The sequence below is a fragment of the Natrix helvetica genome (genome assembly GCF_964273705.1).
Source record: "Natrix helvetica genome assembly, chromosome: 1".
Classification (NCBI taxonomy): Eukaryota; Metazoa; Chordata; class Lepidosauria; order Squamata; family Natricidae; genus Natrix; species Natrix helvetica.
In genome coordinates this window covers 194,873,274-194,896,041 of record NC_138548.1, presented here as the reverse complement: position 1 = coordinate 194,896,041, position 22,768 = coordinate 194,873,274, and the positions used below count along the sequence as shown (strand labels likewise).

The 22,768-nt window shown below is 42.4% G+C and overlaps 1 protein-coding gene across 2 annotated transcripts in view; it reads left to right on the top strand.

The window, feature by feature from the left end:
* Positions 1-22,289, top strand: part of PRKCSH (PRKCSH beta subunit of glucosidase II) — a 54,596-nt gene extending 32,307 nt beyond the window's left edge. For both annotated transcript variants that reach the window (XM_081944446.1, XM_081944447.1), the window contains 6 exons: positions 13,787-13,856; positions 17,548-17,637; positions 18,233-18,307; positions 19,374-19,473; positions 21,382-21,518; positions 21,732-22,289. In XM_081944446.1, the coding sequence (XP_081800572.1) occupies positions 13,787-13,856; positions 17,548-17,637; positions 18,233-18,307; positions 19,374-19,473; positions 21,382-21,513 (467 nt within the window). In that variant the 3' untranslated portion in view covers positions 21,514-21,518; positions 21,732-22,289. The remainder of the gene's footprint in view (positions 1-13,786; positions 13,857-17,547; positions 17,638-18,232; positions 18,308-19,373; positions 19,474-21,381; positions 21,519-21,731) is intronic.
* Positions 22,290-22,768: the final 479 nt, after the last annotated feature.

The following is a 22,768-nucleotide window of genomic DNA, read 5'->3' as shown; positions in this document are numbered from 1 at the left end:
ACTTTGCAGGCTTCAGCAGGGCTGGGGGAAGGCAAAAATGCCCCAGTTTTTGCAAAAAACGGGCCATTTTTCACAAAAATGGAGGCGTTTTTACCTTCCCCCAGCCCTGCTGAAGCCTGCAGAGTGCTGCTGAGGGAAGGTAAAAACGCCTCTATCTTTGCGAAAAACAGCTTGTTTTTCACCCATTTTTTGCAAAAATGAGATGTGGGAGCAGTGCTTCGGGAGGCAAAAAATGGCTGCATTTGGTGTATAAAACACACCAACATTTCCATGCTCTTAGGAGGGAAAAAGGTGCCTCTTATACCCTGAAAAATATGGTATAAGAAGTAAGAATCCAAGAAAATGATTATTTTTGAAGGTCAGTTAATGCATTACATTTGCACAAAGCTTCAAGCTTCTCAGTGCCTTTAGAGGGCACCCCAGTCCTCAAAATGTTTATGCTAAGATAGGACAGGGGATTGATGGAGCCATTTCTTGGCATAGCAGTCTTGTCTCCAGATGATGACTCCGTTGAATTAATATGGTTTTGAAAGAGGTTATAGAAGTAACTCTCCGATCTGCTTTTAAAGAGTTATTCTTCTTTAATAAAGCTTCTATAGGCATTTTTTTTAGCATGTGGCATGTGTTAGCCAGGGATCACCGAGGTGGCTGCCTGCCTCTGTGAAAGGAATTTTTTTGAGCGGTATTATCTTTTACCTGCAAGATGCCTGAATGCCGGTAGGCAATCAGGGATGCTCCTTTCTTGTCCCTACGTGGTTTATTCGCTCACGGGAATCGAGCTGCCAACCTCAGTGGTGCGCAGGCCCAGCATCTTACCACGTGAGCCACCATGGCCCCAGTCTGTAGGTGTTATCAGGATCAGACCATTTGCCACCAGCCACAATAATTTAAAAAATATTTTTCCAGGCTTCTGGGGCCACTGGAAAGTGTTGATACAATACCATCACTAAAAGGTACAATTTGTGCCTTTTTTCACTACTACTAGGGAGAGGGTGCAGAATGAAAAAAGTGGTGTAAGCCTGAACATGTTTTTTTAAACTTCCATTTTTAATGGAAATTTGTTCAACATTTTACCTCTACCTTTTAGTGATATGAACTTGGGGATAAGGGTATGGATTAATCTGGGATTACTCCTGCAATAGTGGGATCATATACAGCTGTGTGAAAAGGTCCTGCACGCTTTACAGTTTATGGTTTATGACATTTTTTGGATAGGCCATTGATTTTATGATATTTTATGCTAACTGCTATGCAAATAACCCTTATTGCTTATCACCAGCAGCATCGCTTTGGCATTGACTGTATAAGCCTTTGCATGTTTAGTGACAATGTGGTGCCAGGCTGCAATAATGGATTCAGTCAGCTCCTGCTTGGTCTTCGGATGCTTCTTGCTTATGTCATAACCAATCTTGGCCCACAAGTTCTCAATTGGGTTCAAATCTGGCCAATCCAGGAGTCGAACACCATGCTTCTTCATCCACTGCTGGATGGACTTGGCTCGATGACAAGGAGCGTTGTCATCCTGAAAGTAAAAGTCCTTCCCTACAAGTTGCTAAGCTGAAGGAAGCATGGTCTTTTCCAGGACTTCAACATACTGCTTGGAATTCATGATTCCCTGCACAATTTGTATCCGACCAATACCAGAAGCAGTGATACAGCCCCAGATCATCACATACAATGGATGCTACACAGATAGATTCAGGCAGTATGGCCTAAATTATTCAGCTGGAAATCTTCTGACATACTTATTGCATTGATTTCCAGTCAAGTAGAAATTGCTCTCGTCACTGAAGATGACCTTGGCCCACTGTTTGTTAGTCCACTTGGCATACTTCCTGGCCCACGCAAATCGACGAGAGTGTGAGTGCCTGTGAGCAAATGTTTACTTAGAGCCCTGCAGCCTTTGAACCCTCTGGCAAGAAGTCTGCGACGCACTGTGCTTGTGCAAATTTTTACATCACATGTTTCACCCCAAATTCTTGTAATCTGAGGTGAGGTGAGCTTCCTGTCAGCCATCAAAATGTGTTGCAGAGCCTTTGTCGACTTTCTTGGTCTTCCAGAGCAGAGCCTGTCATCAACTGAACCAGTTATTTAGTATTTTTCAACCATTCTGCTCACTGTGGTGCGATGGCATTTCACTCTCTTGGCTATTTCTGAACAGCAGTAATCCTCTTCATGAAGCACAACGATGCAATGCCACTGCTCAGTACTGGTAAAAGCAAAGGCTTCATCCTTGCCCGCAGCCAGAGCTAAATTAAATTTCTTGATGCTTTTCATGCCTATTTACAGTCATAGAGCAGTGATGGTGAACCTTTTTGGGCTCCCGTGCCAAAATGTGGGCGTGCCATAGCCATAATGCTATGTGAGCAACCTCCCCCCATGCGCACATCCTGAACATGTGCATGCGATCCCTCTCTTTTGGCCCGCGATAGACCAGTTTTTCGTCTTCCCCAGGCTCCAGAGGCTTTCAAGGAGCCTGGGGAGAGCGAAAACAGCCTTCCCCGCCCTCCTGAGGCTCTTTGCTGTCTCCTGGACTACACTGGGGTGGTGGTGGTGGTGGTCAATGAACAGTTGCTCTTGGAAATGGAGGCTGTGGCTGATGGGCTTGGCCCTGGGCTCTTGCTCTGCCTGCCTGGGAGATGGAGCCTAGTGAGGAATATAACGGCCGTTTTGGAGGGAATGGACCCAGCACCTTCCACTTATATCCACAGCAACCGTGCCTGCTGCTCCCCGCCGCCTTCGGAGGCAACAGAGGAAACTGCTGGCCCGCACTGTGCCTCAAGCCTCGCAACGACCCCGCACAGCGCACAGACTTTGTCTCTATTGCGGCCTGCGAAGGCCCGCGCTTTGGCCAGCTAACGCCCTGGGAAACCCATTTCCTGGCTCCATTTTCCCGACCTGGGTTATGGGGCAACCCTTGGGAATTACCCTCTGCTCCCTACAATGCTGTTGCCACCGCCTCCTCTGCTGGGCGTGTTGCCTACGTCCATGCCACTGCCACCTCAGGTCCAAGTAGTCATTCCACCTGTTCCATCAGATGCACCAGAAGCATCTGCAATTGGTGCCTGCCCGGCCCACCTCCCCCATGGTGGCTTCTCCTTCAGGCTGCTCCAGCATCCCAGCCAGAAGCAGCACTGTGACAGCTGCTGGGGGCGAGGGGGCGGTGGTGGCAAGGACCGGCAAGGGCTTCCCTCCCTTCCCACCCGAGCGGGCTACTCGCAAGGCTCCAGCCCGCAGCTCTGATGAAGCTCCGCAGTCCGGAGCGCTGCTGCTTTCAGCCGGGATATATTCCGCCAGGCCTTCGGCGGCGTCTTTATGCAGGTAGCTTGCCTCCCCACCAGCAGCTCCTCCAGCGTCCCGGCTGGAAGGAGCAGCTCAACAATCACTGTTACCAGGGGTGAAAGGGTGGCGGTGGTGAGAATGGGCGACCGCCACCCCTTTGTCCCTTCCCCAACAGTGGCTGTTGCGGAGGAGTTGCTGGCGGGGGAGGGGGGCTGGAAGAATATATTCCGGCTGGAAGCGGCAGCGCTCCATACCGCAGATCCTCATCAGAGCTGCGGGCTGGAGCTGTGCAAGAAGCCTGCTCTGGTGTGGGGCAGGGAGGGAAGGCTGGGCCCACCCGTCCTCACAACCGCCACCCCTGACACCGGGATGCCGCCGAGGGCCTGGCAGAATATATCCTGGCTGGAAGTGGCAGTGCTACAGACTGCGGATCTTCATCAGAGCAGCGGGCTGGAGCTGTGCAAGAAGCCTGCTCTGGCGGAGGGGAGGGAGGGAAGCCTGGGCTCGCCCGTCCTTGCCATCACCACCCCTTCGCCCTCGGTAGTGGTGACTGTTGCGCTGCCGTGTCCAAACGGGATATATTCTGCCAGGCCCTCAGCGGTGCGTTTATGCGGGTAGCTCGCCTCCCCGCCAGCAGCTCCTCTGCCAGCATACCATCTGGAAGCGGAAACGCAACAGCCACTGTTGGGGAAGGGCCACCCCTTCGTCCCTGGTAACGGTGACTGTTGCACTGCAGCTTCCAGCCGGGACGCTGGAGGAGCTCTGGCAGGGAAGCGAGCTACCCTCATAAAGATGTCGCCGAGGATATGGCTCGCTGACATGGGAGCAGCTGCGGTGGGTGCCCGGTTGCTCCTGCCCTTCCCCCTGTGGCTGCAGCTGCTGCTCTTCTGGGGCTGCACGGAAACCAGCTGGCTCTTCTGGGGCACCCGACCAGCCAGGCACTCCAGACCGTGGATCCACGTCAGTGCCGCGGGCTGGAGCTATGCAAGTACTCCGCTCGGGTGGGGAGGGAGGGAAGCCCTTGCCCATCCTTGCCTCTGCCGCCCCTCACCCCTGGCGGCTGTCACAGTGCCGCTTCTGGCTGTTGTGGGAGTGGGTGCAGCAGGCATGTGGTCGCTCCTGCCCTTCCTCTTCTGGCTGCTGCTGCTTTTCTGCGGCGCCCGAGCCGGCCAGGCACTTTGGACTGCAGATGAGCCACGGACTGGAGGGCTGGGGCCACGCAAGAAGCTCGCTCAGGCGGGGAGGGAGGGAAGCCCCGACCACAGCTCTACTCTGCTAAGAAGCGATGGCCGGGAGCCCCTCTCCACATCTTTTGGCACGCACGGCCGTTGCTCTTCCTGTTGCTGGTTTTTGCGTGTGCATGCGCTCCAGGAACCAGATCACCAAATGGCCGGCGCACATGTGCACCTTGGAACAAAAAGATCATTTTCCTAGTGTGCGCAAGCGCACCGGGTGGCTCCACTTCTGCTTTCTGGCATGCCAATGTGCATGAAGACCAGCTGACTGCTGTGCCTGAACCCGGAAGAGCAACTGGTGATGGCTCTGCGTGCCAGGAGAAATGGCTCTGCATGCCACTTCTGGCACACGTGCCATAGGTTCACCATCCCGGTCATAGAGTATGACAGCGTTGATTGGCTCACAGATTTAGCCTCTGTGCATTTTGATTGGTCAGCCAAAGTTCACTGCTGATTGGCTACTTTCAATCCTAACATACTCAAAAATTGAAGTTGTGTTTGTTTTAGCACATAAACTCACTCAAAACCTTAAAAAGACTTTGGTTACATTAATAAAAATTATGCGTCTCAATTCCACAACAGAAACGTTCATCAAAGTACTATTTTTGTGTGGTTTCTATGAGTGAAAAGTTGATTAAACATGTAAATACAGCTTAAAACTGAAAGCGTGCAGGACTTTTTCACACAGTTGTAATATAGCCCATTATTTGTTTGCCCCTGAAGCAGTCCAGTCAGTTTGGCAGCCTATACGTGCTGATTATTCTTCTTTGCACATTCTTTTTTTTCTCCCACATGATTCCTACTGTGGGAAAGAGTTGGCTCAGAAGAGCAATGGGTGGATGGTATGAAAGAATGGGACTGAATATACATGTTCTTTGGGGACAAGGGTTCTAGATTCAAGGAGAAGAGAATGTACAGAACAGGTTACAAACTATGGTATAGTATTGGAAAAATATTCCGATTCAAGCTCCAGCATATTGAATTCACATAGATTTATGTAGTTTTCTTCTGCATTTGAGTGGTTTTCCATTGCCCTGTGGGATTTTAACGATTTCCCACTCCTGTCTATAGAACTGATTTTTCATAGTGGCCTCTTATCCATTATCAGGCAAATCTGACTCTGCTTAGGGGTTTGAGAACAGCCAGCAAGCTAAGTGTTGTCATCCAGCTAGACATTATGTTAAATTACTGTAAACTAAACAGAGATGCTGTCCATTCTTGCAATTTTCTTGGCAACATTATGTAAAGCATTTTATATTGTTATAGCTTGAATTATTGCATTTAGCCACCTGGAAGGCCAGATGAAAATAGGGCAGAAATTTGATAAAATGTTGGTGGGTGTCTTCTTTTGGCTTTCATCATAAATAGTAGCTGATATATTCCAGATATTTTGAATCTTAGTACCCATTAGACTCCAGCCAGCAGTCCTTCTCCACCTTTGTGATGCCTCAGTTGGGTTTATTCCCATGATCCATGTTTTTTGGGGTCCCTGGCCATGTGAAGAAGTTGGAAAGCCTTGTTTGTTTCAAGAGGTCGGGTGCTAACTGATTTTATCACTTTCTTGAGTGCTCAACGGCTGGTAGCATGTTGGTCTTACTTGGGTTTTTTGTGTGTGTGTTCTTCATTGGTTTCTGTAAGCTGTCATGTGCCTTTGAAAGTGGGATAAAAATACCTTAAACAGATGTTTTTCTTGGCTATATCTGCTGTTTTAGGGAGACCAAGAAGGAAAAGCCAAGATACCTCCCTGGAAAGGGCAGAAGAGCTGTTAGCTTTTCCTGTGTCTAAAAATAGAACTTGCCGGCTATGCGTATGTTCAACTAGATATGTGTTGCAGTATCATAGTCACTTTCCCATTCTTCTGAATTTCCCCGGACTGCTTTCTGAGTAGAGCTGAAATTCACACTCATAGCTATAATGTTTTAATTTCCTGAGCCACAAAGTGTTGAATTCATTCTGCTCCCCATCTGATTTTTCCTTGAACGGATTCCATTTCAATGACAAGGAGACAATGCTGTGAAAATTAGCAAACTTTGCATGGGCTGCTGCTAAATAGAGAAAATATTTTATCAAAAGTTCCTAAGGCTGTCTAATAGTTTATTAGCTATAATAGCACTGGTTTAACGTTTTTACTCATTTCTGTACATTTTGATGTATTTTATTAATGTTTGGCTACAGTTGTGCAGGTTTTATTTTATGACCAGTGGTCAAAACAATAAATTGATGGATTGATGATTAAGTGACTCCATTTCAGCACAGGACTTAAGTTCCAGGTAAATGTTACTGCTCTGGAAATTGTTGAGTATTTTAGTGGAATTTATCTGGACCTTCCCTCCCTGGCTTCTTCCAAACAGATAAAAACATTTGTCTTTACTGTTTCTCAGATATTGGCTCTTGCTCAGTTCTTCCACCAAGCTCTCACAAGTGCTAAAAGATAGAGCTTTTCAAATTGTATCAGATGAAACAAAAAAGCAGTTTTGTAGCTATAATAAAATAAAGTAGGAAGCCCAAGGCATGTCTGTACTTTGCATTCTGATATGAGGCACCTACAAAGCTAATGCCATTAGCGTTTTTAAGCAGATGCATCGTTTCTCAAGTCTCACATATCCAGGAGGCAAAGGGCAATCAGTAGTGGGAGCTGGTTGCCTAATGTGACTCCATCAATTTAAAATGTGTCTTCTACTTCTAGTTCCACCCTGAGTAGAGGTGGAGAATTATCACCATGTGTTGATTTAGCATTGGAAGCTAAGAAATAGCATCCTCAGTTTCACGTGCTGCATTTGCATATCAGCACCGGGTTTGCTCTAGTTTTCACCCGTCTGGCTTTCTGAGAAGATAATGGGGAGCCTACCTGCGCCAAATAGAATTGAAATGAAAAACCAGCTTAATTTTAATTTTTGTTCTGAATGAAAATAGTTGGATTCTGTACGTAGAGTGGAGCAGAGTAAAATGCACATATCCAGAATAACAGTTCAGTTAAATTTTGATTTGGTGACACCTTTGGCTTTTTTGCACATAACCTTTTGTTTTAGGGGATTGAAAATCTGCATTACTGGTTCTGTATGAAATCCTAATCTTAGCGTCTGACTAATATTCCTGAAATATTATCTTTTGGCCACTGGCTCATGACTGATGATTATTAAGCTTGTTGTTTCTCCTAATATCCACTAGATCAGGGGTCCACAACCCCCTGGGCAGCAGACAGATACCAGTCTGTGGCCCATTAGGAACTGGGCCAGGCAAGTGAGTGAAGCTTAATCTGAGCATTTGCTAAGCACGCAAAAAAAACCACACACACACAAAGATCCCATGGAAAAAGAATTTCCTCACAGAACCAGTCCCTGATGTCCAAAGATTTGGAAGCCGCTGCAGTAGATAGTGTTGGTGTATCCAGGATGACGAATTCTTCTCTTCTGGAGAAATAACAGAAGTATGGGTTACACAAATACTTTGTATTGATGCTGGCTATGAAAACACAGGAGTCCAAGTCTATGCTCCAACCACTGGTGCTGAAGAGGATGAAATTTACTGGATCTATGAAGCACTACAGCACTTTATAGAATTAACACCAAAAAATGATGGCCTTATCATCATGAGGGATTGGAATGCTAAAGTAGGAAACCAAAAGATAACTGGAATAACAGGCAAGTTTGTCCTTGGAGCACAAAACGAAGCAGGGCACAGCTGATAAAATTTTGTGAAGAGAGTACGATGGTCATAGCAAACACTCTCTTCCCAAGAGACAATTCTATACATGGACATCACCGGATGGTCAACAGAAATCAGATTGACTATGTGCTCCACAGCCAAAGTTTTTACAGTCAGTAAAAACAAGACCAGGAGCTGATTGTGGCTCAGATCATGAGTAGCTTGTTGCAAAATGTAGGCTTACATTGAAGAAAGTAGGGAAAAGCACTAGACCACTCAGGTATGAACTAAATCATATCCCTGGTGAATATACAGTAGAGGTGACAAATAGATTTAAGGAATTGGATCTGCCAGACAGAGTTCCTGAAGAACTATGGACGGAGGTTCACAACATTGTACAAGAGGTAGCAACTAAAACCATCCCAAAGAAAGAGAAATGCAAGAAAGCAAAATGGCTGTCTGAGGAAGCTTTGCAAATAATTGAGAAAAGAAGGGAAGGAAAAGGCAAGGGAGAAAGAGAAAGATACACCCAACTGAATGCAGAATTCCAGAGAATAGCTAGAAGAGATAAGAATGCCTTCTTAAATGAACAGTGCAAAGAAATAGAAGAAAATAATAGAATAGGGAGGACCAGAGATCTCTTCAAGAAAAGTTGAGGAGCCAATGTTGCGATGAGACGACATGCGATCTCCATGCTCTGAGATCGCCGTTGATACTTTTGCCTCTGGGTGGACCTAAACGGACCTAAACCATCCCACAGAGATGGTGAACAGGAAGAATATGTCTTGCTGATCTCAAGGACATCGCAAAGTCCCTGATCGATCCAAAAGAAGTTCTTCAAGCCAGCGACAAAAAATCCAGCCATTAGACTGATGAAGTGGGGGCGGCTCCAAAATGGAAGGATACGGAAAGAGAAAGTGTTTCCAGCTGGTGAGGAAATTTTACTGTTTTAAAAGAGACTGTCTATAAAAAACTTAAAATTAATTTAAATTGGCGAACAGAAGAAATAAGCGGCTGAATTAAGTTTGGAATGGCTTTGGACAGTGAGTTATCTTACTTTTCAAATGCTATCTTCATGGATGGAATTTATGCAAGCCTTTTAAAACGAATGGATTAAGTTTTCTTCTATTTTTTCCTTTTGTTATTCTTTGTAACCTATGGACTAAAATTCTCCTTTCATTACTGTAGGTGTTACATTACTGTCTAACTCATCCAAGAATCGGACTTTTTTTAAAACTTGAAATACAAAAAAGAAACAAAAAGAAACAAAGAAAATTGCAACAATAACATTGCTACTCGGAGGCTGGAGGTTTGTGTATTGGAAACGAAACACACTTATTTTCTCACTGATTATCCTGGCTTGGCACTCCAAGGTCTCACTGCTTGTTTATAGAGAGTGATAAGAAGAAAAGCATACAGATGTCCCTTTGAAGTATATGTTTAACCAGAGAAAAGTGACAATAAAATGTTATTATGAATCTATGCTTAATCTTCTTAACCTTCCAAGCTAGAGCAGCAGTGTTTGTTAGCTGGAGATAATGGCACATTTTCAACAGCAGAAAAAACTTTACGTCTGCAAAATATATTCTCAGAAATACAGAAATTGGAAGACTTAGAGCATCTAACAGCAAAATATGATGAAGAAGTTGGAGATGTTTATCAAGTGGAAAAAGTGGTGGTTAAAATCCTAAAAATCGAAGAGGAAAATGAATATAAAGAAATTAAATTTGCTGATATTTATGGTGATTGGTTTGTCTCTGAAAATGGAAAGAGTGGAATACTGAAAAAGGAATTGATAATGATAATAATGTATACAATGCATAGTGATATAAGTAATAATTGGATATGAATATTGAATGGTACCCATGAAAGGAAGATTAGAAATCCTTTTGGATTATATATAAAGGTTAATAAAAAAGAACTAAGTTAGATACAGTTAAGTCTTGATTATTAGGGGGGAAATGTTATGATACAGGATATAGTTAAATAAAGGAGGGATAATGATAACAAAATATATATAGGTTGTAACTGGAAACTGGATGTAAATTGCAAACAGTGATTTGTAAAGGAGGATTAGAAAATTTTGTTATTAAATATTATGGATGTTTAGCTAGAATAGGACATAAGGATTCAGTGTTATTGGAGGATTTTAGAAATAGTAAATGAAATGCTAGTATGTGGTTATGTATTAAATCTTGGTATATTTTATGATGAAGGGCGTTTAAACAATTATAGTCAACTGAAAATGGAGGTATGATGATGGTAACATGTATAAATATCTGAGTTAAAATACTTGAGTTAATAGGAATTATGTTTGTTGACTGTGGAAGAGATGCACGAAAGCCTTTTTGTAACCAACTGATACACTTTCTACAGTATGTAAAGAAGGATGTGTTGTGTTTGTTTTGAAAAAAAAATAATTAAAAAAAGAAAAGAAAAGTGGAGATATGAAGGGAATGTTTCATGCAAAGATGGGCAAGATAAAGGACCAAAATGGCAGGGACCTAACAGAGGTAGAAGAGATTAAGAAGAGGTGGCAAAATTACACAGAAGAGCTGTACAAATTCTTAATCTTAACATCTCTGATAACCATGATGGGGCCTACATGCTAGTAAAGTTATGCTCAAAATCCTACAAGCTAGGCTCCAGCAGTATGTGGATCGAGAACTATCAGAAGTACAGGCAGGATTTCAAAGAGGCGGAGGAACTAGAGATCAAATTGCCAACATACGCTGGATCAAGGAGAAAGCTAGGGAGTTCCAGAAAAACATCTACTTCTGCTTCATTGACTATGCCAAAGCCTTTGATTGTGTGGATCACAACAAATTGTGACATGTTCTTAAAGAGATGGGAGTACCAGGCCATCTAATTTGTCTCTTGAGAAACCTATATGTGGGTCAAGAAGAAACAGTGAGAACTGGACAGGGAACCACTGATATGTTCAAAATTGGGAAAGGAGTCCGGCAAGGCTGTATACTGTCGCCCTGCCTATTTAACTTATATGCAGAGCACATCATGAGAAAGGCGGGGCTAGACGACTCAAAAATTGGAATTAAGATTGTCGGGAGAAATATCAACAGCCCCAGATATGCAGATGATACCACTCTAATGGCAGAAAGTGAAAAGGAACTAGAGAGCCTCTTGATGCGGGTGAAGAAGGAGAGTGCAAAAGTTGTCTTGAATCTCAACATTAAGAAATCATGGCATCTGGCCCTCTCAGTTCCTGGCAAATAGATGGGGAAGAAATGGGGGTAGTGACAGATTTGATTTTCCTGGGCTCCAAGATCACCCAGATGGGGACTGCAGCCAAGAAATTAAACGATACTTGCTCCTGGGGAAGAAAGCTATGGAAAATCTAGACAGCATACTAAAAAGCCAAAACATCATCCTGCCAACAAAAGTGCATATAGTCAAGGCTATGGTTTTCCCAGTTGCAATGTATGGCTGTGAAAGTTGGACCATAAGAAAGGCTGAGTGCCAAAGAATTGAGGCCTTTGGACTATGATGCTGGAGAAGATTCCTGTGAATCCCTTCGACTGCAAGACAATCAAACCTGTCAGTCCTAGAGGAGATCAACCTTGACTGCTCTTTAGAAGGCTAGATCCTGAAGATGAAGCTTAAATACTTTGGCCACCTAATGAGAAGGAAGGAATCACTGGAGAAGAGCCTAATGCTGGGAAAGATTGAGGGCAAAAGAAGAAGGGGACGGCAGAGAATGAGGTGGATGGATGGAGTCACCGAAGCAGTCGGCGTGAGCTTAAATGGACTCCAGAGGATGGTAGAGAATGGGAAGGCCTGGAGGAACATTGTGATGGGTCGGACATGACTTCGCAACTAACAACAACAACAACAACAACATGAATACATATGGGGGGAGAGATGGGGGAGTTCTATTTTACTTTAAACTGAAAGGTTAGGCGAATAAATATCTGAGTTATAAAACTGGTACCAGGGATCCAACAATCCTTTCCTACCTAGGAGATTTTAGCAGACAGGTTTCTGCTAAATGGATCTGCAATCTAACACCACAACATTATTTCAGAAGTACATAATGGCACCTAAAAAGCACATTGGGTGATTGTAAAGAACAAAGGTGCTACAATTATCCAATTTCTACAATAGTAACAACTTGTTTGATTTCCTGGAATGTATTGGATTTAATGTTATTATTGGATTCTATTTACAAGTACAGCTGAAACAAATACAGCAGTTAGGTTACTGAGTAGGATGGGACTACTTCATGTATGCTGGTTTTGAATTCATTTTGAAGCACCATTCAAAATATTTGTGTTAGCTTTAACAGTTGGAATGTCTGAAGGATCACAATATGAGTCTTCTCATATATTAAATCCACTTTAGCTCATTTATCCAGGTCTTCCGGTCATCAAAAGTAACAGAAATTGATTCAAACTGCAGGGTTTTCAGTGGGGATGCCCCAATTTAAAACTACATAAAAGGGAAGAACCTTTCCTAGGCTTTCAGTCTAATGGTTTTATAATGATGATGATGTCATGTAGTTCATTTTTGTTTATCACTGACAAAGTATAATTTCTCAAGTGCTGCATAGATATGGCCTAATAAAGCTGTCTGCTTAAACCCATTTATAGGATAATAAGTATGGATTTGGGCAGGGAAGAAGACAAGCCAACGAGATATAATTTCTTACAGTACTTAGAATACTATGTATTCAACTTAGAAAAATTACTTTAGATTTTAATTGTTGATCCAAAATTTTGTTTGACTTGAAGAATATTTCATCAGATACCCATAATGCAGAAGTGAAATGAAGAAAACTTTAACCTATAGTTGTAAAGTCAATACATTTCTTTGAATGCCAAAGCGCATCCCATTACTTTTCGCCATAGCTTCGTTCTCTTCTGTCAAGGGCAGAGGTGTCCAGAATTCTCCATGCTTTTCTTAACCTGGGTCCCAAAAGTAAGGAATTTGGCCACTGGTGAGCTCTTGATTTGCAATAAGAAGGAAAGGTTGAATCAGAGGTTCACATAGGTTGAGTCAGAGTAGCAAATTAGTATTTTATTATTTCTTTCATTCTTTGTACAAAAATCAGTAATGTGAAGAGAGGAAATTTAATCATTTGTTTTTTTCTTTTTTGCTTGCATTTGAATCATGCAAAGCAACCTTATGATGCTTGGAACTATATCTTAACCATGCAGTTTGAGGCTAGATCTAAAAGCATTAAGTTTGGAAAGGCTGAAGAGGAACAAACTTGTAAAGAAGATACTAACCACATAAGTGAATGATCTTGAGTTGCATATTCGCCAAAATGAGAGAGCTGGGTTGCCAGCTTCAGTTGTCCACTGTGAAATCTGTCCACTATGAAATGGGATGAATACTACCAATTCTTCCAGTTGGCTATGATGGTTAGATAGCAAGAACAAAAAATAACTGAAAAGGGCAATGTGGCATCTTGAGGGTTTATTATGAAAATGTTTTTGTCCATTCCCCCCGCCCCCGCCCCCATTAATGCTCTTTGTGAAATAGGAATAAAGTATGGTGATTTAACCACACCCCAGTACTACTGCTTAGAAGGGAATTATATGGAAAAACAAATTTATTATTTTATTCAATTTTTCAGCCAGTCTTAATTTTTACCTGTCTTCCAGCTGCCCAAAAGGCCCGAGAACAATTTGATGAAGTAGAGAAGTCCTTGAAAGAAATGGAGGAATCAATCAGGTAGGACTTTGGAGAGAAAAACTGTGACTGTTCAACTGGGTAGTGGCTTCTGTGAATACGAGCATGAATGTTGCAATTTTGGCCCATCTTTGTATTTGGCTTTCCTGATGCATCTTAACCTCCTGGCAATCAGTAATAGATACCCATGTCTGCTTCAATGACACCCATCAAGGCTTTCCAATGCAGGACCAGTCTTCTGATCCATTATGTTTTTGAGCAGTTCCGAATGTGGTAGTTTTCCGTATAGGTAATCTGGAAGCCCATCTTTTATTAGCTTCTGTCACATTGCTTCCCACTAGTTTCTGGCACTTGTACTTCCTGGCTGATTCCAGGAATCCAAAAGTAGATTGTCCATTTGCTTGTAGCCAGCTGAGAAAGCCACCTTATTTTCATAACCTTTTCTAGAGAGCTGGTCCAAAGGGCTCCTTCCCTTTGTATTTCCATTCATCTATTCTTAATCTCGATGGGGAGGTGCCATTTTTTAAAATCTGGGAACCTAGAAGGATGGTATTAGCAGGTTCATGGGCTTAAAACAATCAACATGAATTCTATCCTGGGGGTGAATGGGTGAGTGAGTCTAAGAATGTTAGAACACCAAACTGGTTTTTACTAATCCTCTCTTAAACCTGATGTTCTCTATTGTTTCTTGCTAACTTATATTCCATTTGAATTTTCCATAAAGATGAAATGGTTTGCTCTGGAGGGATGGGTGCTATTTTGTCATTCAACTCACATCTTTTTCTCCCCAGGTCTCAAGTGGGGGAAGGTAAAGAATGGAAGCCAGAAATAAATTTCAAGCTGTCTTCTATTGATTGCATACATAATTATTGCAGTAATCACACCACTCCTGAGCTCTTAGACTGGGAGGGTTGTTTTAGGGAACAGATGGGAGACCCTGGCATGCTTAGTTTAGTTGACCCTGGTGACAGACACTTCGTTTTTAGCTATTGGGGGAGTCTTGATTTGGGAGATTCTTCCTCCTCCCAAGAAACATAATACAAGATATATTGGATCCTCTCAATGCAGCCCTTCTCGCTGTGCTTTTAATTTCAAAGCTCTTTTCCACTTTAGCTTGAGAACAATTATAAACAATGTGTATGTTAATCTGAATAGAAATTTGTTCCAATTTAAACAACAATCAACGCAACCAGTCAGTCCTTTCTGGTTAATTTTTAAAAGTTTTCTTTACCCATAAAGCTGCATGTTATATAATTTCTAGCACAAATTTCACTGTGAGAGATGACTGTTTAGGTAAGTTTCTATAGTGAAATGTCCCTGGAGAAGGATGGATCCTGTACATCAACTTTCTGTAATTTATATGCATCTTAAATATAGTTGCCTCCAGCATAGGCTGTTGGGAGCCTTTCTTGCACAAATCATCCTTTCCTCATCATACCCTTGCAGATATTTATGTTTGCTGCCCAGTATATCTCCACTCAGAAATATATGGTTTCTCTAAGTCAAGAGATACAGATTGTTTTGTCTCCATCAAAGGGGGGGGGGGGGGGTTCCAACTAGAGCTTCCATTGCTGAATCTTAGTTGGCCTAAATCTGTGAAGCAGTTGGGGGTATGGACTTTCAGTTCCTGCAGTAGCAGTTTCTGTTTCTATAATTTCCATTCCCAAGTTTATAAAAAAAAAGCATATGAAAGCCACTGTTACTTCCTTTAGCAGTAGGCGTTCATACCTAAGTCTCCTCCCCTGCACAGAGAAACTAACATGTGAAGTAGAATACCAGGCTAGAATTCTTGTCCCTGAAGTTCTATTTAAATGTCAAAGATAAAATGGTTGAAGGAGTTAAGGGAGAGCATTTTGTCATCTGAGGTAGTGCAAGTAAGATGCTGGATCATGACCTTGGGGAGAAAATAGCTTGCAATGGCAGGTGCAAAGCAAGAGCCTTAATTGAAGTCCTTTAAAATTGACTGTAGAGGGGGTGATTTCCATCTAGCCATAATTTAGCTGTAGCTGCAAGCACAACCTGCCCCTCCTCACCCCCGGGAGGTCTCCGGTTTGGCCCATTAGGAAAGCTTTTAAGGGGACAGGAGGGGCACAGGATCAGTTAGCTAAGCACCCAGTTAATGGAAGCTGTGAGAAGCAGCTGAGACCTGTTTTGTTGGTGTCACTTTTCAAAGCATTTTTGTTCTTTGGGGAATGAAAGACACCCTTCCTTATCCTCCTCCTGGAATTTGGATCCCAGGAACTCACTTTTTACTACCAACCCTTTTTTCTTCAGAGTTGACTGTTAGCTCCCCAGCACAGGCTTGCTCCTGTTTCCTAGGATAGGTGGGGCTGCTGCTGGCAGAGAGGTTGAAGCCTCTTCCCTCAAGACTTGGCTAAAGAATCCATATGTGCATCATCAGAAGCATTCTCTTGATCAGCTTGGCTTGGGTGTATAATACAGAGGAATGGAAAGATACTGTATCAGGCTTCTGAAGAACGAAGAGCAGAATTAGTTTTGCCCAGGGAAGAGGAAAAAGCTTCCTTCTTCCTGAAAGCTCTTTCCATCTGACTGGGGCCAAGCATTAGCTAAGGGCGAGTCTTTCATCAGACAAAGAGCTTTGCATCCATCTGTGTACTCAGGAGAGAGACCCGTAATTAGGGGTAGCCTTGGTGACAGGGCGGTAACCATGGGATTCAGCCTACCCAAGTTGCTGCCTTTCTCCTCTGTGGGGTCCCACGGGTCTGCGCACAGATGATATGGGCAAGAAACAAAAAAATCAGCTTCTTGACAAAGATCAGGCTATAAGATCTGAGCTGCTAAATAAACAAACTAATAAATAAATCCAGATGACCACCACATGATTCCGAAAAGTTCTACCTCCTTGTTGCCATCTAGATATTGCCTGGAGTTTTATAATGCAGACAAGGTAGCTCTAAAGCAAGAGTTTGAGTAAAAAGGGCATTGATCATTGATGCAGGTAAAGCTTCCTTTTACCATTCTGTGGGTGTTGGGGTGACTGGGCAAGATCTATGTTCATGCTTGAGGCCCCAACCATGGATGAACTGAAGAAGCTGTTGCTCAAAGTAGTTCCCTCTCTGTGCATCTTAATGTAGATGGCTGAACTCGGGGTACTGCTCTTGAAAAGTTGTACCAATCAGAGTGGTCAGTACCCTAGGCAGGTTGTTGATTTGGCTTAGTTTGAGGAAGTGTGTCCCGTTCTTCCCAGTTTGGTCAAATGCAGCAAGTTACAAGTGATCCGTTGTATCTTTCATTTTCCCACTTCCTAATTGACAGATGTCCTCTGCTTGCCTTTCATCTTTCTTCAAAATACACATATTTCACAAAAGCTTTTCTTGATGGTGGCAATTTCACCCCACTTCCTGTTCTTTACCCTCCTCCCCTCCAGTTCCCCCAAGCCCATCCACATACTATGATTTCCCTCCTAAAGTTGATGTCTGCCAGGGGCTTATTTTCTTTCCCCTCCAGCTACTTTTGTTTTACTTTAAATAGTTGGGTATCTATAAAGGTCAGCTACTCTCTGAGTACAGCTTCAGCATTGTTTTGAAGGAGTCAGATATCAAGGAGAATTGATTTGGAAAGGATTTGGAACTGGAATTTTGGGGGAAAAAACCATACCATATTCTGTTAAATGGGCCTACAAATTTTCCATAGTTTAGCAATATATCTTGTGATTTTTATGTATTCAATTTTTCTTTAACAGTCTTTTGCTCTATTTTATTTGTTTTTCTAGGAATCTAGAGAAAGAAATTTCCTTTGATTTTGGTCCAAATGGAGAATTTTCTTACATGTATGGCCAGTGCTATGAACTCACTACTAATGAGTAGGTCCTATTTCTTTATATTGAATTGTTTCTGTTGAGAAACAGAAACAGTCCCCAGTTCAGTCACATTTGCATCTCTTTTGATTATATATTTCCCTCAAGGAATGCAGAATGTAGTAACTTTTTATCAGCTGCAATTCTTCTGTAGTATAGTAAATAGTTATTCATATGGGATTATTGAGCTGATTCAGTGCTCCTACCAGATCAAAGTTGTATTTTAATGAAAACGAGATGCCCTAGCTATACCCAGCTATACCCACAAAATTTGTTTCCTAGCTCTCACCAATTCTGGAAATGTTTGCAGGATGCAGCCCACCTGGTCATCTAGCAAAGCATTATAAAAGCAATTTGCAACCTCAGTTTTATTGGCTTTTCTTGGCAGTTGTTTTTTGTAAATATTAACAGTGGCCAACTCCTGCTATTTGCCTAATTCTGAAATGGAGAAAGAAGAGAGTCCCAGAATTGCCTTTACTTAAAGGACTAATAGCTAAGGGTGTTTATGCTCATAGAATGGAATTTGCTTACTGTAAGAGATATGGAAATCATCACGCAAGTCATGACATACATTTCTTTTGTGCTTTTTCTTTTTTTCTAGATATATTTATCGCCTCTGCCCCTTTAACAGAGTGTCTCAAAAACCTAAGCATGGCGGCTCAGAGACTAGCCTTGGGTAAGAGACTTTGATGCTGTTTATACCCTTTGAGGATTGAGATCATGGCATCCATGCTGCTCATAGCAACCGGAGGTCATTTGCTTCCTGAACTAAACTGAGAAGTGATCGGGTACAGCGGTCAAAAGGCTGAGCAATGAATTAGAAAGCCCCTAGTTTGGGTTTTGCTTCTGCCTTGAAGTCCCTAAGTATATCAAACCCTAATCTAAATGTTCCAAACCGTGATCTTCCTCAAGTAGATTTTGTAGGATTGAAAAAGAAGGGTGGTGCATGGTGGAACAGTGGTTAGAATGCAGTTCTGCAGGCTACTCCTGCTAGCTGCCGGCTGTCAGCAGTCTCACTGGCTCAAGGTTGACTCAGCCTTCCATCCTTCTGAGGTCGGTAGAATGAGGGCCCAGATTGTTGCGGGCAATAGGCTGATACTGTGAACCGCTTAGAGAGGGCTATAAAGCAATGGGAAGCGGTATAAAAGTAAGTGCTATTGCTATTGCTACAACTAATCTATTTTGGAAGGCAGTAGTAATAATTGTGTCAGGAGTCACATATTTAAAGCACAGATGATACTTTATATATTTGCCATACATTTTATGTATGTATATTAAGAACATTTCCCTAATCTTCATTTAGTGAATGTCTGGAACAGTTAACAATGGCAGTGAAAAAGTAACTTTGTGACCAAACTTTGCATTTACAATATTTACAGATCTGTAAAGCAAAGGAAAGCTGAACGAAGGTCATAAGACAGTCACGGTTTAACTTAATGACTGCTTCACTTAACAACCAAGTTGCTTGTCCCAATTGTGTTTACTAAATGTAGTATCAGGATTAAAATATTATCCATTAAGCTCAAAACAGTCATTCACTAAATATGTTGTGAAACTTTTAAAATACTTACCTTCAGGCTTTTCTATCTCTAAAGGATATGCATCCCAAATTTTCTGGATCTTGAAATGGCTGACTTTAAAGTGGTTTTGAAATGAGTTGTGCATGTTTTTTCTTTATTGAGCTTCCTGGATTAGGTTGGCAAGAGCCATTTGGTGCACTGACTACCTTTCTTTCTTTCTAGTACATGGGGATCCTGGGCTGGTTCAGATGATAACAAATTCAGCATCATGAAATATGAGCATGGCACAGGCTGTTGGCAGGGTCCCAATCGATCTACAACGGTGAGTTCTTTCAGTGGAGCAAAATGGATACAGCTAATCTTTATGGAAAGCAAAGAGTTGTAGTCTTGGAAGAATATTCACTTTCATAGACTTTAGAATTCAGAATTCCATCAAATGTTGTACCTCCAAGTGGGCCTATTAAAGGTCATCTTCAGATCCCATAGAGGAAAGGACTGTGTACATTTGCAGTGAAGTAAGAATTACTTCTGGAACGCTGCTGGAACATGGTGGAAAATGAGTGGCTGTGACTGGGCTGACAGATATACAGAAAACCAGCTAGAAGGTTTGGGCAGTGAAGATGGAAGAGAGGAGCATGTCTTCCTTGCATGAGTAATTGAAAAATTAAACAGATTAGGAGTTTTATTTGAAGTTCTGGATTGGACTGGTCTCCTCTTGTGGATTATCCCTTCCTCTTTCCTTGATAACAGTTTGGTGAGAGACTTGCAGCACAGATATATTTTTCTCCCTGTCAAAAGCTGAAATCAGCAATTTTGCTTGTTTGCTAATAGATTATGTGCTGTGTTACAGAGGCTTATCCCTCGCCTACTGGAATGTGGCAGACAAATCCTCTTTTAGTGGGCAATTTTCATCTTGAGTGGACATGGGACTTGTACATTTATAAAGTTCTGGATATTACCTTGCTACGAACATAAAAAAAAACTCAGCACAGTTATCTCTGTCACATGTTAGTTTTTGCTTCATGCACAAGGGGAGAGGTTTTTTGAGGACATATTTTCAAACCAATATACAACCCCTGATGTGTGAAATGGTGCAGGCTGGAAAAGCTGAACCCATTTTACATCATTTCAATATTGCTTGATGAAGATTTTGAACCACGGAATTTTTCTCTATAAGAAATAATAGGAACTATACTTATAAAAATGGAGTCCTGGTGGATAATCACTTAAAAATGAGCCAGCAGTATGTGGCAGCAGCCAAAAAAGCTAATACAATCCTTGGTTGTATAAACAGAGGCATAGATTAAAAATCAGATGAAGTATTAGTACCAATTTATAAATCTTTAGTACGACCACACCTGGAATACTGCTTCGTTTTGGTCACTACATTACTAAAAAGATGTTGAGACTTTGGAAAAAATACAAAGTATAGCAGCTAAGATGATTGAAGACCTAGGGACAAAAACATATGAAAAACGGTTAGAGGGTTTGGCTAGTCTAGAGAAAAAAAGGACTCTTTTCAAGGGGAATCTTTAATTTAATTTTAAATGTGTGCTGATAGTCTGAGACTAGTTTACTTATTTACCATATTTTTCAGAGTATAAGACGCAGAAAGGTTTTGAAGAGAAATTTTTTTTAAAAAAGTGTTTGCACTCTGCAAAACTTCCCCAAAAGGACCGTTTTTTAATGAAAACGGGTCCGTTCTTTTTTTAAAGGGCATGAATAGCCCTTAGGAGGCTTGTAGAGTGCTGGGGGGGGGGCTGTTTTTTGCTCATTTCTGCCCTTCCCAGCCCCCAGGAACTCTGAAAGCCTTCTAAAAGCTATGCACAGCCATTTTGGTGAAGGGGCGGAGTTTCGGGAAGCAAATAATGCTATATTCAGTGTATAAGATGCACCCAGATTTTCAGCCTCTTTTTTGAGGGAAAAAGGTGCATCTTATACTCCAAAAAATGCGGTAGATTTTTATCTCATCCTTACTATATACAACTCATGGCAGCAAACATACCTGATACTCCTTCCTCCTCCTATTTTTCCCACAACAACAACCCTGTGTGGTGAGTTAAGCTGAGTTAGACTGACTGCCCCAAGATACCCAGCCAGCTTTCATTACTTATACTGTCTGTAGTATCTTGTGGGATAACTAGGGAATCGGTCTCTTCTTTAATTGCTGGCTTAATTACAGTAAGGTTTAAGAGGCAATGACATTTGCTCTGATTTTTTTCCTACTAAGGTGAAACTTTCATGTGGCAAGGAGACAATTGTCACATCCACAACAGAGCCCAGCCGCTGTGAGTATTCAATGGAGTTTGTTACCCCAGCAGCTTGCCATGAGCCAAAAGATCTTGGCCATGATGAACTCTGAGACAGGTGAGTTGTATCAGCTTAGACTCATATTCTTTGCTTAATAGCTGGGAGGAATCATGAAAGGACAAATGTTTCAAATAATATTAATCTTCCTTCAAGGGCATTTGGGTGAATGTCACCTTTCAAGCCAAGCCCTTCAGTTCAAAGATTGTTTTGAAAAAGGATCATAGTTCTTTGTCTTCCTGACTCATTCTTCTGTGTACCATTTTCTTGCAGCTGTGTACAACCATCCCTGTCAGAGAAGCCAGATTCTAATCCATATGATTCCAGGCAATTTTGTAAAATTCACCACATGGTTTGCCTCAAGATGTGCTCTTCATGAATTCCAACACTTATTGTTACTCTGGCCCACTGGACTTTGAGGTTTGAACTTTCATTTTTCCTGTCAGCTACTGGGACACAAGTATTTTTCCCATCCACCCAGGTGTGATCAAATACCATCTGCCCTAAACACGTCCACTTAGGATTCTACAACTATCTGGGCCTTTGTTCTGCTGGCAGAAGGCTTCCTCCACTCCAAAATGTGATGCTTTTGTGAAGAAGGAGATGCATTTACTTCTCATTCATAGTGGAGAGACCTCAAAACTGTCTACCTGAAGCTTTTCCCTGCTGGCCTTTTTCCGAAAATCACTCAGTGGTGATTTTTCCACTGAGTCTGAAACTTTGGACAGGTGAAACAAGAAGAGGGGACAAAAATCACCACCTGTTTTTTATCTGCTGTTTTTCCTGGGGGAAAAATCCTTCGTTCCCATCCAATAAAGAAAGAGTCCTTTCTGTCTTGTCTTTTTCTGTGAAATTGAAGGTGGGAGCTGAGCTGGGTTACATTAAAGAGCTATGGCCTAAACAGGGCCTGTGTAGGCCAGCTGGTATCAGCTGTACAAACACATCGCCTTTCCCTCCCCTAAAATTGCCTAAAAGCATTAATGGGGATTGGGGACATGGGTTGCAGCCACAGACCAGTCTCTTCTCCGCCCACCCCCAGGGTCCCTGGGGATGAAGGCCTCCCCAGCTCTTCTGGGCTTCCTCTGTTGATAAAGAGGGGAGGGGGAGGGGGAGAAGTAAAAGCTGGTGCCCTTCACCTGCTCTCCTTGATTGCTGTGGAAGCCCAATCATTTCCATAACAAAACCCGAGGCTCTTTCTCTCCTAGCCCCATTGTTTTTCATCTGAACCCTTCTTTTAAAAAGCATCTGCTGCTTTCTGGGACTGGATGGGGAAGGGGTGGGGGTTGAGGCAAGCAGCTTTTTCACAAAAG